We start from the raw sequence: 16,915 nt of genomic DNA, 5'->3' as shown, positions 1-16,915 counted from the left end.
TATATTTTATTCAGCATATTTCATTATTATGATATTTAAATATTTTTTTTATTACATTTTATTTTTATTTAATTTTTTTATCTCGCATACCTTTATATTTTTCCCTACATTTTATCTCACATTCCTTTATATTTTTCCCTACATTTTATCTTGCATTTCTTTATATTTTTCCCTACATTTTATCTCGTATTCCTTTATATTTTCCCTACATTTTATCTAATCTTTCTTTATATTTTTCCCTACATTTTATCTCGCATTCCTTTATATTTTTCCCTACATTTTATCTCATATTCCTTTATATTTTTCCCTACATTTTATCTCGTATTCCTTTATATTTTTCCCTAAGTTTTTTATCTTGCATTTCTTTATATTGTTCCCTACATTTTATCTTGCATTCCTTTATATTTTTCCCTAAGTTTTTTATCTTGCATTTCTTTATATTGTTCCCTACATTTTATCTTGCATTCCTTTATATTTTTCCCTACATTTTATCTCACATTTCTTTATATTTTTCACTACATTTTATCTCGCATTCCTTTATATTTTTCCCTACATTTTATCTAACATTTCTTTATATTTTTCCCTACATTTTATCTCGCATTCCTTTATATTTTTCCCTACATTTTATCTAACATTTCTTTATATTTTTCCGTACATTTTATCTCACATTTCTTTATATTTTTCCGTACATTTTATCTCACATTTCTTTATATTTTCCCTACATTTTATCTCGCATTTCTTTATATTTTCCCTACATTTTATCTTGTATACCTTTATATTTTTTCCCTACATTTTCTCACATTTCTTTATATTTTTCCCTACATTTTATCTTGCATTTCTTTATATTTTCCCTACATTTTATCTTGTATTCCTTTATATATTTCCCTACATTTTATCTTGTATTCCTTTATATTTTCCCTACATTTTATCTTGTATTCCTTTATATTTTTTCCCTACATTTTATCTCACATTCCTTTATATTTTTCCCTACATTTTATCTCACATTCCTTTATATTTTTCCCTACATTTTATCTTGTATTCCTTTATATTTTTTCCCTACATTTTATCTTGTATTCCTTTATATATTTCCCTACATTTTATCTCGCATTTTTTTATATTTTCCCTACATTTTATCTCGTATTCCTTTATATTTTTCCCTATATTTTATCTCACAATCCTTTATATTTTTCCCTACATTTACAATCAGGCCAAGCTTTACGGAAAAAGTGACAATTACGGGGGTTGGGACAAACTATTGTTCTCATCCTCCTCCAAATACCCCAAATTCATTTTCAATGGCTGCTGTGATCCGACTTCCTGTTAGAGGATGGCTACGTTCGTTCCCCAATGGGTCCCACTCTATGTAGGAACATGACTTAGGCCTCGTACACACGACCAGTTTCCTCGGCAGAATTCAGCTTCCGACCGAGTTTCTGGCTGAATTCTGCCGAGAAACCCGGCCGTGTGTACACTTTCGGCCGAGGAAGCCGACGAGGAGCTCGGCGAGGAAATAGAGAACATGTTCTCTATTTCCTCGTTGTTCTATGGGAGCTCTCGGCCCGCCGAGCTCCTCGGCGGCTTCAGTGCTGAACTGGCCGAGGAACTCGATGTGTTTGGCACGTCGAGTTCCTCGGCCGTGTGTACGAGGCCTCAGATGGACGAGACACTATGGGATTTGTAGTGTGCATAGAGCAATGCACATGACCAAAACTGCTTGTTCAAAACAAATGAAAGTGAGTGGGAAAAGGAAAGGTTTGAGAGCTCACTGAGATTGTTACAAGAAGGGAAAAAACAAAATAAGAATAGATTATCAGCCCATTAAGTAATGGATGTGTATGGATTATTTTTAGAGAATAAGGATATTGTTTAATGTTACTTTAAAGTAGGGTTGTCCCGATACCGATACTAGTATCGGTATCGGGACCGATTCCGAGTATTTGCGGGAGTACTCGTACTCCCGCAAATACCCCCGATACCGAAATAGAATACTCCCCCCCCCGCGCCGTCGTCGCCGTTACGCCGCATCCCGCCGCCGTTACGCCGCATCCCCGCTACCGCCGACTGGGTAATACGGGCGGGGAACATTACAGCTTTGAATAGCTGTAATGATTCGCGCCGCGTAAAGACACTCCCCCTTGCTCGGGTGAACTGTCCAATCCCGAGCGAGGGGGAGTGTCTATACGCAGCGCGGCGCGAATTATTACAGCTATTCAAAGCTGTAATGTTCCCCGCGCGTATTACCCAGTCGGCGGTAGCGGGGATGCAGGTAAGGGGGACATGGCTGGATATGGGGGGGGGGACATGGCTGGATGGGGGGGGGGACATGGCTGGATGGGGGGGAGACATGGCTGCATGGGGGGAGACATGGCTGGATGAGGGGGAGACATGGCTGGATGAGGGGGGAGACATGGCTGCATGGGGGGAGACATGGCTGAATGGGGGGAGACATGGCTGGATGGGGGGGAGACATGGCTGCATATGGGGGACATGGCTGGATATGGGGGGGAGACATGGCTGCATGGGGGGGAGACATGGCTGCATGGGGGGAGACATGGCTGGATGGGGGGGAGACATGGCTGGATGGGGGGGAGACATGGCTGCATGGGGGGAGACATGGCTGGATGGGGGGGAGACATGGCTGCATATGGGGGACATGGCTGGATATGGGGGGGAGACATGGCTGCATGGGGGGAGACATGGCTGGATGGGGGGAGACATGGCTGCATGGGGGGAGACATGGCTGGATGGGGGGGAGACATGGCTGCATATGGGGGACATGGCTGGATATGGGGGGAGACATGGCTGCATGGGGGGAGACATGGCTGGATGGGGGGAGACATGGCTGCATGGGGGGAGACATGGCTGCATATGGGGGACGTGGCTGGATATGGGGGACATGGCTGGATATGGGGGGGCGTGGCTGGATGGGTGGGGACATGGCTGCATCTGGGGGTGGACATGTCTGCATTTGTGGGGGGACATGGCTGCATTTGGGGACACATTTAAAAAAAAGTATCGGTATTCGGTATCGGCGAGTACTTGATAAAAGGTATCGGTACTTGTACTCAGTCCTAAAAAAGTGGTATCGGGACAACCCTACTTTAAAGTCTACCTAGTCAACAGGGTGACAACGCTGCAGGAATTTCACTGCAGAATGAGCAGCGTTGTCACTCTGCTGAAAAAGTTCAAAATCATTCGATCTACAGGCAGAATCTACAGTAATAAGGACACAAATCATAAATTGCAATGACTGGCGCTGCCGCCGATCCTGGATCAGGATTCCTACATTTTAGATTTGGTAAATCATTTCTCATTGTGATCCTTCCCTCCGGCACTCCTCAGTCCAATGCTGAACACGCAGCTCCTGGCCTGACGACTTCCTCACATAAAAAGATAAACGTGCCTTCTAGGATAACTGTTAAACCGTACACTGAGAAGATGAATATTTATCAGGCAATTTCGGTTCGGATTCTGCCCATTGGGAATGTTCTCTGTGTCCTGATTATAATATCATTCCCTCACTATGGAATCTCCACCAATGCCTGTCCAGAGATTTGGGGGGACCCGGCCATGTCCATGGATTGTGTGATCCTTACATACACAGAAGAGGAAGAATGTGATTTGATGGACAAGATCCGTTTTGTCCAATTCACCATTTCATGTGATTCTCTCATCTCTATTTGTACAGAGTTCAGGAACCAGTCAGGCCATGTTTTGTGTCAGGACAAGAGCTTAATTCAAATAAAGTCAGGTGTTATCTGTAACCTATTAGGTCTGATGACCCCTGTCTTCTGTCCATTTCTGAAAAGAGGTAAGCACCTGTCAGTATGCCAAAAGCTCTTCATATATCACCCCCTTTATACCAGAGGATGGTTCACCTGTCACCCCCTGTATATCAGAGGATGGTTCACCTGTCACCCCTTGTATATCAGAGGATGGTTCACCTGTCACCCCCTGTATATCAGAGGATGGATCACCTGTAACCCCCTGTATGTCAGAGGATGGTTCACCTGTCACCCCCTGTATGTCAGAGGATAGTTCACCTGTCACCCCCTGTATGTCAAAGGATTGGTCACCTGTCACCCCCCCCCCCCCCTGTATGTCAGAGGATGGTTCATTTGTCACCCCCTGTATGTCAGAGGATCATTCACCTGTCACCCCCTGTATGTCAGAGGATCATTCATCTGTCACCCCCTGTATGTCAGAGGATCATTCACCTGTTACCCCCTGTATGTCAGAGGATGGTTCACCTGTCACCCCCTGTATGTCAGAGGATTGTTCACCTGTCACCCCCTGTATGTCAGAGGATTGTTCACCTGTCACCCCCTGTATGTCAGAGGATGGTTCATCTGTCACCCCCTGTATGTCAGAGGATTGTTCACCTGCCACCCCCTGTATGTCAGAGGATGGTTCATCTGCCACCCCCTGTATGTCAGAGGATGGTTCACCTGTCACCCCCTGTATGTGAGGCCCCGTACACACGACCGAGGAACTCGACGTGCCAAACACATCAAGTTCCTCGTCGAGTTCAGTGTGGAAGCCGCCGAGGAGCTCGGCGGGCCGACTTTCCTCATTGAACAACCAGGAAATAGAGAACATGTTCTCTTTTCGGCCCGACGAGTTCCTCGCTGAAAAGTGTACACACGACCGAGTTTCTCGTCAGAATCCAGCTCTGACCGAGTTTCTGGCTGAATTCTGCCGAGAAACTCGGTCGTGTGTACGGGGCCTCAGAGGATTGTTCACCTGTCACCCCCTGTATGTCAGAGGATTGTTCACCTGTCACCCCCTGTATGTCAGAGGATGGTTCATCTGCCACCCCCTGCATGTCAGAGGATGTTTCATCTGTCACCCCCTGTATATCAGAGGATGGTTCACCTGTCACCCCCCTACTCCACTGTATGTCAAAGACTCACTCAACTTTCACCACCTCCTTCCCCATATGTCAAATACTTGTTCACCTGTCACCCCAAAATCACACATCAGTATTGTTTTTGACCCAAGTCCTGTGTGGATGGACTAAAGCTGTAATCTTTCAGGAGTGGATGACAGGCATTTGAGATAAGTTTGGGATCCTTCACAGGTACCCCTGACCTCTTCCTGACCTCCTGCACCACTTTATGCTGCATTTGTGATAAAAGCAATGCTAATACAGACACATGCCATGCACACAGGTCCATGCGCTGTCCTATGTCCATCCCAGGCATTGCACATACTGGGGCACTGCTATGGCTTATAGTGACCCCTGGTGATCACTGACTGTATTACAGCACAATGTCACTGTCAAGGAAATCCCAAAAGGAAGAAGTGTGTATCCACATTCCACAGTAAGAGCTCATAAAGCTTAAAAACCCACAAAGTCCACAGAAACACGACACTTATTATTGTCAATTGGACCTGCCACGTCCTGTAAAATATACTGTCGATGTATAAAGCTTACAGTCATATAGCACTCAACTAGTAAGATTTAATAGTATTAGACTGTATTGATTGCTATGAACAGTAATAAAAGTTGCTGCAAATATAATGCAATGCTTTCGTAATAGTGAAAGTAACGTTATGGTTTGATGGTGATTGGTAAGTGTGGCACAGCCCACCCGCCTGTTCTTTGAGGGGGGCAAACACCTTGGGGGGGGGGGGGGATCTACTGAGCCAAACGCAAATAAAACTCCATATATATTTATCATAGTGTCTAAAATAAGAACTGCCTGGGCCAGATTCACATAGAGATACGACGGTGTATCTTCTGATACGCCGTCGTATCTCTGATTTCCGTCGGTCGTATCTATGCGCCTGATTCATAGAATCGGTTACGCATAGATATGCCTAAGATCCGACAGGTGTAAGTGACTTACACCGTCGGATCTTAGGCTGCAATTGCAGGCCGGCCACTAGGTGGCGCTTCCGTGTCTTTTACGCGTCGAATATGCTAATGAGCATTTACGCCGATCCTGAAACGAACGACCGCCCGGCGCTTTTTTTTTACGTTGTTTGCGTTCGGCTTTTCCGGCGTATAGTTACCCCTGGGTCTATGAGGCGCAGCCAATGTTAAGTATGGCCGTCGTTCCCGCGACAAAATTTAAATTTTTTACATTGTTTGCGTAAGTCGTTCGCGAATACGGATGGACGTAATTTACGTAAACGTCGAAACCAATGACGTCCTTGCGACGTCATTTGGAGTAATGCACGCTGGGAAAATTTGCGGACGGCGCATGCTCTGTTCGATCGGCGCGGCGACGCGCCTGATTTGAATAGTACACTCCCCCTAGCCGCGAAATTTGAATTCCGCTGGGGGATTTACGATACGCCGCCGCAAGTTTTGAGGTAAGTGCTTTGTGAATCAAGCACTCGCCTCAAAAACTTGCGGTGGCGGATCTGATGGGGACACCCCACAGCAGGTGTCCCCATCAGAGCCCCCCACATCAGTTGTCCCCATAGATCAGTACTTGTCCAATAGATCTGTGTAGCTTGGGCGCTCTGGGAGCAGAAGCACATTACAGGGGGCGGGGCATATGTGGCATCTTTGGCTACTTGGAAGGTGGCACTCGGAGAGCATTTCTGGGAGTGTACGGGATGATTGGCAGCAGCTCTGGACACAGACAAGGAGGAGGGAGGGGAGCACTTTGGAGCTTTCGCGCCCCCACCTCTGCGGCGCCTGGGTGCGGAGCACCCCGTGCACCCTGCCTAGGATCGGCCCTGATGTAGGGGCCTTTTGGTGGGCGTGATTTTATGGGGGGGTGAGGGCAGCATTTTATTGAATTAAAGTGGGCCGGTCTGGATGAAGTCCAGGGCCAAATTTTGGTCCCAGTCCAGCCCTGGGCCTGGATTGTGAATTAGGTGTAAGTGTTTGGTGGTGGGATTAGGTAAAGTGTTATTGTCAGGGATAAGTGATACTGGGGGGTGTAGATGGGCATACATGGAAATTCATGCTTTTCATTGTAATATACCACCATTACTATATACACAGCTGCAGACACTATATACTGAGCCCGGGCCCCTCCCAGACTCTGACCCTCAGGCGGTAATATTATACTAGCTAGCACTATACACATTACATGCCCATCATCACTCTGTATACATTGTATTCCAGCTCTGCATCCATTCACTGCATTCCCATGCATGTATCGTATCCAGTTTCTTCTATTTGCTTTACTAGCCCATTAATGTAGATGTGACCCAATAATAAAATCTCATAGAAACTTTAACATGTTAATGTCATTTCAAAAGTCATATTCAATCTTATTCGAAAGCTTTCTTAATATTCTGCCATAAAAGTCCTTGTTCGGGCACTTTCTGTAAAAGGATGACAAAGCTCTCTCCCTATCTCCCTGTTGTGACCTTGCGTTGTCACCCTGTTACAGGGGAAGTGGCTCCAAAGAGGCTGCGGGAGATCTGCAGCAGTGAGATGGGCAAAAGGTGTAGAAATTATTTTTTGCAATAAAAAATGTGACTATATATATAAAAAAAATTGTTTATGATAAACAGCGCACTAATTTAGCAAGGTTTACATCTACTTTAATCTTAAGAATGCGTTGTATCCAGGTGCTTGGCGTCACCCAGGGATCTGCTGCATCCATTCTGTTTACACAGCAGTTATCATTTATCCACTTCCAGGCTCTGTATACTGGCTGCTTCAGAAGTAGATCTCAATACATCTCAAGCCGCGTACACACGATCAGTCCATCCGATGAGAACGGTCTGAAGGAGCATCGTCATCGGTTAACCGATGAAGCTAACTGATGGTCCGTCGCGCCCACACACCATCGGTTAAATAACCGATTGTGTCAGAACGTGGTGACGTAAAACACAACGACGTGCTGAAAAAAATGAAGTTTAATGCTTCCAAGCATGCGTCGACTTGATTCTGAGCATGCGCGGGTTTTTAACCAATGGTCGTGCCTACTAACGATCGGTTTTGACCTATCGGTTAGGAATCAATCGGTTAAATTTAAAGCAAGTTGGCTTCTTTTTTAACCGATGGTTAAATAACCTATGGGGCCCACACACGATCGGTTTTGACCGATGAAAACGGTCCATCAGACCGCTGTCCTCTGTTTAACCTATCGTGTGTACGAGGCCTCAGTGTACCCTCAGTGTACCCTCAGTGTACCCTCAGTGTACCCTATGACATAGCACATCTTCACCTTTCACATGTCTGAATGTAAGAGGCCATGGTAACTTAGAGAAGGTGACGGGTCCACTGAGGTTTTTATGGCACATTGTAGATGCTTGCATTTTCAAAGGGGGTATGATACTGGACACTGGTACTAGTGGATATATATATATGTGTGTGTGTGTGTGTATATATATATATATATATATATATATATATATATATATATATATATATATATGTAGGTGTGTACTTCTATCTGAATCCATCCCAATCTCATGCATAAAACCCCAAATTTCTTTCTCATCTATTCCATACACAGTGCTGCGTATCCTCAGAATATGAATACATAATATCCAGCGGCAATTCTGCTTTGTTCTGTAGAAGGAATAGTGAGATTCAGGTCTATAATGCGGTCTGTTTGTTGAGAGTTTGCCAAGTCTACAAGTGGTTTATCAAGAGATACTCCTCATCCAATCACCACATACACTGATATCCTATGTCCTGATCACTATACAGTATATATACATACAGTACATTGTATGCACCCCCCACAGTCTATACTGATAGAGTGCACAACATATATCAGTCAGCATATGATGCTAGACTATACATCGTCAGTATATACTGTATACTCCATATACAGGCAGTATATACATTCCTTATACTCTTTATACAGGCAGTATATACATTCTTTATACAGGCAGTGTATACACTCCTTATACTCTTTATACAGTCATATATACACTCCATATACTCTCTAGGCACCATATACACTCCTTATACTCCTTAGACCGGCTTCTCTAGCTGCTGTGTCCTCTATAAAGGCACTATACTCCTTATACTCTCTATACAGGCACTATACTCCTTATACTCTCTATACAGGCACTATACTCCTTATACTCTCTATGCAGGCACTATACTCCTTATACACTCTATACAAGCACTATACTCCTTATACACTCTATACAAGCACTATACTCCTTATACACTCTATACAGGCACTATACTCCTTATACACTCTATACAGGCACTATACTCCTTATACTCTCTATACAGGCACTATACTCCTTATACACTCTATACAGGCACTATACTCCTTATACTCTCTATACAGGCACTATACTCCTTATACACTCTATACAGGCACTATACTCCTTATACTCTCTATACAGGCACTATACTCCTTATACTCTCTATACAGGCACTATACTCCTTATACTCTCTATACAGGCACTATACTCCTTATACTCTCTATGCAGGCACTATACTCCTTATACTCTCTATACAGGCACTATACTCCTTATACAGTCATATATACACTCCATATACTCTCTAGGCACTATATACACTCATTATACTCTCTATACAGGCACTATATACACTCCTTATACTCTCTATACAGGCACTATACACACTCCTTACACCCTCTCTGTAAAGTCAGTATATACACTCCTTTCACTCTTTATTCAATCATATATACACTCTCTATACAGTCCTATATACTCCTTATATTCTCTATACAGTCAGTATATACACTCCTTATACTCTCTCTATATAGTCGGTATATACACATCTTACACTATAGTCAGTATATACTCTCTGTACACTTTGTATGCTGTGATGTGATACATTGTATAATATTCAGTCACTTATTCAGTGTTACTTTGCTGTCCCCTAATCCCTGAGTGGAATTACTCTCTTACACCATTCTTGAATCTACTGTATAATGATAAATATTCAGTTACTCAATACGATGTCATATTCTAGCTTTCTTTACATTGTATGGTTCTATATTGTAACTATACCCAGGCACTGTTTACAGTGACACATTGTATTTAGATTTAGCCCCTTTATACAGCAATGTATTATATATATCAAACTATATATACAATGATTTATTGTAGATATGACTGGCTACTCTACACAATGACAGACTGCATATTTATTCATTCACTAATATATATTTACTATGTACAATGTTATATAGTGTTATTTTATTTATATATATATATATATATATATATATATATATATATATATATATATATATATATATATATATATATATATATTTCTTTACATAGATTTTATGCAGAGATACATTGTATCCACGATCAGTTTTCATTCTACAGAAAGTGTTCTCTATACAGTATGTAGTGTATCCTCCTCCATACAGATCACTGTGAGATCCCCCATCTCCATCCAACCACAAAGTCTTTTCTCTGTCTTGCTTGTTCCCAGACATGTACAACGCTACATCCTATGCATCTCCATCCGACCACAATGTGCAAAGTACTTTATTTGTCCTGCCAGCTCCCTGACTTTGTACAACACTACATCCTATGCATCTCCATCCAATCACAATATACAAAGTCCTTTCTCTGTCACTCCTATCCTCTAATTTTGTACAACGCTACATCCTATGGATCTCCATCCAATCACAATGTACAAAGTCCTTTCTCTGTCACTCCTATCCTCTAATTTTGTACAACGCTACATCCTATGCATCTCCATCCAATCACAATATACAAAGTCCTTCCTCTGTCATTCCTATCCTCTAATTTTGTACAACACTACATCCTATGGATCTCCATCCAACCCCAATGTACAGAGTATTTTTTCTGTCCTGCTTGTCCCCTGACTCTGTACAAAGCTACATCCTATGCAGCTCTAACCTACCACACTTTACAAAGTCCTTTCTTTGTCCTGCCAGTTCCCTGACTTTGTACAACGCTACATCCTATGGATCGCCATCCAACCACAATGCACAGTCCTTTCTCTGTCACTGCCATCTCCTTATTTTGTACAACACTACATCCTATGCAACTCCATCCAACCACAGTATACAAAGTCCTTTCTCTGTCACTCCTATCTTCTAATTTTGTACAACACTACACCCTATGCATCTCCATCCAACCCCAAAGTACAAAGCCCTTTCTCTGCCCTGCCTGTCCCCTGACACCATATCCTATAAATCTTCATCTACCCCCAGCTATATCCTGTATACAGTCAGTGTGAATACTCTTCACAATGTGTCCCATTAGTTACAGGGCAAAAATATCTCTTTCCAGGGACTTAATTATACAACTATGCCTTGTGTCTGTATCCAGAGACTTTATCTGCTGATTCATTAGATCTACAGAATATCAACAGCTTTATACACTCATACATTATATGTGTCTTGATACTTTATATACTATATCCTGTATCCAGAGAGTTAGCGATATAGCTATGTTATTTTATGTGTTGTTACATATTTATCAATGTTTATTCAGAGACTATATACACAGAAGAGACCCAGAGATATCAAAATATAGAGACTTTATTTTATTTACTAATACATTGTGTCTGTATCCAGAGACTTTATTATTATTATTTATATTATTTTTACAATGGATCTATATCTAGAAATGTTATATATAGTAGGAGATACATCTTATATTTATATCCAGAGATTATACATTATGTAAACTGTATTCATATCAAGGGACTTGTACACTGATACATTGTATCTGTATCAGGAGACTTTGTACATTGTATCTATACTCAGAGACATTCTATATGTATGCAGGGGCTTTATATATTGATACATTGTATCTGTATTTAGATGTATTAACAATCTATTATCAAGAGACTTTATATATTGTATCTGAATTCCGATATTTTGTATTGATATTGTATCTTCTACTTTGTACATTGTATCCAGAGACTTTATACATTGTATCCAGCAGTCTCGGTATGGAAAGTGTTTATGTACACACAGCCCAGTGATGGAGGGACTGGTACCAGTCTGGTGCCCTGGCACAGCTCTATAGTGCTACACATCATCAGATGATACAGTACCCACACACAGCCTGCCCCTGGCACAGTGTATATCCCCATCTATAGAAATAAACAGTGATATGTGGTGTATACACAGACATCCTCCCTGGTACAGTCACCCAGCCTGTCCCTGGCACTGTGTAGAACAGGGTTACATTGTATCAGTGGCAGTCTGCTCTCTCCTGGCACTGCACCCCTACCCTTCCTCTCTTTTCTCCCTGGCACAGTCTGTATTACTGCTAGGCATCTCAACATATAAGGTGTATTGATGCCAAGGATCGCTGCCAGTCTGCATGGTACTGGTACCATTCCCGCCTCCCCTGACACATCGTGGGTACGGAGACCGTTCCTCTCTCCTCTCTGTGCCACAGATCTCCCTACACAGGGATGTATAACATGTATTGGTGCCAAGTCTATATGGTACTGATCGTTCCTGCCCTGGCACATGGGGAGTACTGCTACAAGTCCCTTCTCCCCTGACACACTTTGTATGGTGCCAGTACTGGTCCTCTCGCCCCTGGCACAGTCTGTATGGAACCAGTACTGGTCCCCTCTCTCCTGGCACAGTCAGTATGGCAGCAGTACTAGTCCCCTCTCCCCTGGCACAGTCTGTATGGTACCAGTACTGGTTCCCTTCTCCCCTGGCACAGTCGGTATGGTCCCAGTACCAGTCCTTTCACCCCTGGCATAGTCGATATGGTGCCAGTATTAGTCCCCTAGTAGTGGTTTCCTTCTTCCCTGGCACAGTCTGTATGGTCCCAGTACTGTCCTTTCTCCCTTGGCACAGTCTGTATGGTACCAATACTGGTCACCTCTCCCCTGGCACAGTCTGTATGGTCCCATTACTGGTCACCTCACCACTGGCACAGTCTGTATGGTCCCAGGAACGGTCCCCTCTCCCCTGGCACAGTCTGCATGGCACCATTACCGGCCCCTCTCCCCTGGCACAGTCTGTATGGTCCCAGTACTGGTTCCCTCTCCCCTGGCACAGTCTGTATGGTACCAGTACCGGTCCCCTTCTTCCCTGGCACAGTCTGTATGGTCCCAGTACTGGTTCCCTCTCCTTGGCACAGTTTCTATGGTCCCGGTAGAGTTGTTTTATCCCCGGCACATGATAAGTACCATTCCTCTCTCCCCTTCCCCGGGTACTCACCCATGAGAGGCAGCAGAAAGTAAAGGGTGGCATAAAACATGGTTACAGCTCAGCAGGTCGGTATTGGTAATAATATTCCCGGGTGACAACATCCACATCCATCCAGAGATCGGGCACATCCAGGGGACACAGTTCCAGGTCTGTACTCCACACGGGGCAATTATCCACAACAATCCAGGGGGAGATAATCCAACACTCCGCTCCGACCGACCGACCTCCTTCGATCCCGGCCAGGTACACTGTGCGAGCTGAGCACCCAGTCCCGGAGTCCGGAGAGTGCGGGAGGGGCGGGGACCGGGGCGGAGCAACTGCATCAAGAGGGTGAGAAGGGGAGCACAGGAGGGTACAGACTGACATCAGACAGGAGGGAAGAGGGGGGACAGACTGGCATCATAAAGGGCAGAGGGGGATACAGGCTGAAATCAGAAGGGGGCAGAGAGGGGTATACAGACTGACATCAGAAGGGGGCAGAGAGGGGTACAGACTGGCATCAGAAGGGGTCAGAGATGGGGTACAGACTGGCATCAGAAGGGGGCAGAGATGGGGTACAGACTGGCATTAGAAGGGGGCATAGCATCGGAAGGGAGCAAAGAGGGGTACAGATTGGCATCAGAGAGGAGTACAGATTGGTTTCAGAAGAAGCAGAGAATGGTACAACATGATTGACACCAGAAGGGGCAGAGAGGGGTACAGACTGACATCAGAAGGGACAGAGAGGGGTACAGACTGACATCATAAATGGGGGGAGAGGGGGGTACAGGCTGACATCAGAAAAGGGCAGAGCAGAGCACAGGCTGACATCATAAATGGGGGAAGGGGGGTACAGGCTTATATCAGAAGTGGCACATAGGGGTACAGACTGGCATAGGAAGGGGGCATAGAGGGATACGCACTGGCATCAGAAGGGGGCAGAGGGTGGTACAGACTGACATAAGAAGGGGGCAGAGGGGGATACAGGATGACATTAGAAGGGGCTGACAAGGGTACAGACTGGCGTATGAAAGAGGTGGGAAGGGGGGTACAGACTGACATCAGAAGGGGGCAGAGAGGGGTACAGACTGGCATCAGAAGTGGGAAGAGTTGGGGTACAGACTGACATTAGAAGGGGGCAGAGGGGTACAGACTGGCATCAGAAGGGGGCAGAGAGGGGTACAGATTGGCATCAGAGAGGAGTACAGATTGGTTTCAGAAGGGGCAGAGAGGGGTACAGAATAGCATCAGACGAGGCAGAGAAGGGTCCAGATTGACATCAGAAGGGGCAGAGAGGGGTACAGACTGACATCAGAAGGGGCCGAGAGGGGTTTAGACTGGCAGCAGAGAGGGGTACAGACTGACATAAGAAAAGTGCAGGGCAGAGTACTGACTGACATCATAAATGGGGGGGAAGGGGGGTATGGGATGATATCAGAAAGGGCACATAGAGGTACAGACTTGCATCGAAAGGGGGCATAGAAGGATACACACTGGCATCAGAAGGGGGCAGAGGGGGGTACAGACTGGCATAAGAAGGGGGCAGAGGGGGTACAGGATGACAGCAGAAGGGTACAGACTGGCATATGAAAGAGGGGGGTACAGACTGACATCAGAAGGGGTACAGACTGGTATCAGAAGGGTGCAGAGGGGGGTACAGACTGACTTAATACATGAGGGAAGAGGGGGTTCTTTCTGACATCAAAAGGGGCAGAGGGGGGTGCAGAGTGGCATCAAGGGGGGGGGGCACGGAGGGGCATGGGTGGTTGGAGTATTCAGGGCCACAGGAGGAAGGGGGGGGGGCAGAAATGAGAGTGAAGGTTTGGGGGGTGATTGGTAAGGAAGGGGTGAGGGGGGTTAAGAGATTAGATGGGGGTGCAGAAGAAGAAAAATACAAAGTACCCTCTCCTTAGCTGCCCCCTAGTTGTCACCCCTGGTGTGAAGCTACGGAAGATCTATGTGGGCACAAGAGGGGTGGGGGGGGGGCGAATGTCCTGGAGGAAATGGGCCCCTGAACTGTTGAGAGCTCCGGACATGTGTCTGTGCTCGGAGGATGAACATGTCACAGATCTCTCATCCTCCCGACTTCTGTATCCTATTCCGGCCATCCGCAGTCCATTGATCGGACCTTTCACTGGCTGCATGCTTGTTCCAGGTCACTGACTCAGTGATGGAAGAACGGATGAGCATGACTGACCTGTATATATATATCATAACGTATGAGAAATGGAAGCTCCCATGTCCATTCCGACCTGTTCAATAAATCTGGATGCCTAAACTACTGGTATATACAGAATATATATATGTAGCGCCCCCTTTACTTTCAGTAAGGGCACTACGCTAAAGTTAGTGGGAGAATGAGAGAGGTAAGTTGCTCTCATTCTAAACTTTGTTAAATGTGTCTGTCGCCAAATTCTGGGTTGTCCTGTGGGTCAGTCTGTGTGTCCAGGGATACGGTCTCATCTCTGGACGGCAGATGGAGACAGAGGGATCCAGGCGGAGCCACTTCTTCCCAGCAGCCAATGAGAGGAGTTGAGCCTCGCTGTGCATGCTGGGAGGGGGTATTTCTGTGGCGGAGGCCGTTTTTCTTGGTTCTTCAGGGGTTCCTGGTTCCAGGTGCGGCACCCACCTTTAGGGTGTGCGCACATCGCGGGCCCCACGACTATGACCTACTTGGCCTGGGGTCGCGCACAAAGCGGAGTTCCAGACTCTGGGCCCCTCTGGCCTGGAGCAACTGATGCCACAAAGGGGCCCCAGTGACTTACTGGGTCCCCAAATTCTACTGAGGAGATCCCAGGCTGCATGCCGTTCGGTGGGGGATCGGTTTGAGGAAAACCCGGAGGCAAGTTATCCAAAAGGGCTTGAGCGAACCATCGGGGATCTGGTGACCGGAACATTGACAGGTACACTTATACTGTCAACCGGTGACCCTGACGTGATCTATTGGGAGGATTCGCTCTGCTGTTCACATTGTCAGCATTGAGCCTGTGGCAGAGGTTTCATCTGGCATCATAGGTGTGCGCAGCCCAGGGCCGATCCTAGGGTCACAGGCGCCTGAGTGCAGAAATATTTCTGGCGCCCCCACATGGGCGTCGTCATTTTACTAACTCCTCCCCTTTACAAATGTTTCTATGGCAATGACTCAACCACAGAGATGCTCCCCCACAACGTCTTCATTAACCTGGGATCCTTACATGATCTCTTAACAATAAACAAAATACAGGAAGAGAAGCAAAGTACTTTATTAGGAGCTGGAGGCCCGGGGCCTCTGTGATGAACACAGAGAGGGCTTCTGTTAGAGAGTCTGTTGGATGTTCGGCGCCCCCACCTCTGCAGGCGCCTGGGTGCAATGCACCCTGTGCACCCTGCCTAGGATCGGCCCTGGCGCAGCCTATTGCATTAGGGTGTGCACCCCAAAGCTCAAACACACATTACCGATCACTCACAATGTGCATTCAGAAAGGGAAGGGGCCGGTAAATTACATATTTACTGGCCCCTTCCCCACTCCTAAAACATCCCAGCAGCAACAGCCGATAGGAGAGTCAGCGCTGTGTGGGGAAAGATGGGAGCCAGAGCAAGAGGGGGAATCTGTGCTGCACAGGGTGATTAGGGTGTGCCTGGGCACACCTGGCACACCCTGTGCGCACGCCTATGTCTGGCATCCTAATCCAATCAGAGCCAAGTCGGTGGCAGAGACTTGTTCCTCCCAGCAATCTTAAAGTGATGCTCTGGCTGCCAGGCCTGTGGCAGAGGTCTGTCGGGGGGCACTTCACCCACTCTGGCTAGAGTGGCGACGAACTGTACTACTACAGAAAGCAGGATCGCTTTCCTCTTCATCCAAGCCTGATACCGCAAG

General features: G+C 45.9%; 1 protein-coding gene across 2 annotated transcripts in view; it reads right to left on the bottom strand.

The window, feature by feature from the left end:
- The window catches only part of GFRA1 (GDNF family receptor alpha 1), a 213,485-nt gene extending 200,132 nt beyond the window's left edge, over positions 1–13,353 (bottom strand). The window contains exon 1 of one of the 2 annotated variants that reach the window (XM_040361534.1): positions 13,089–13,353. In XM_040361534.1, coding sequence (XP_040217468.1) covers positions 13,089–13,128 — 40 coding nt within the window. In that variant the 5' untranslated portion in view covers positions 13,129–13,353. The remainder of the gene's footprint in view (positions 1–13,088) is intronic. The other variant, XM_040361532.1, reaches the window with a different exon arrangement.
- Positions 13,354–16,915: the final 3,562 nt, after the last annotated feature.

Source organism: Rana temporaria, chromosome 8 (assembly GCF_905171775.1).
Source record: "Rana temporaria chromosome 8, aRanTem1.1, whole genome shotgun sequence".
Classification (NCBI taxonomy): Eukaryota; Metazoa; Chordata; class Amphibia; order Anura; family Ranidae; genus Rana; species Rana temporaria.
The sequence above is the reverse complement of the archived record's forward strand: the minus strand, read 5'-3'. Positions and strand labels throughout refer to the sequence as shown.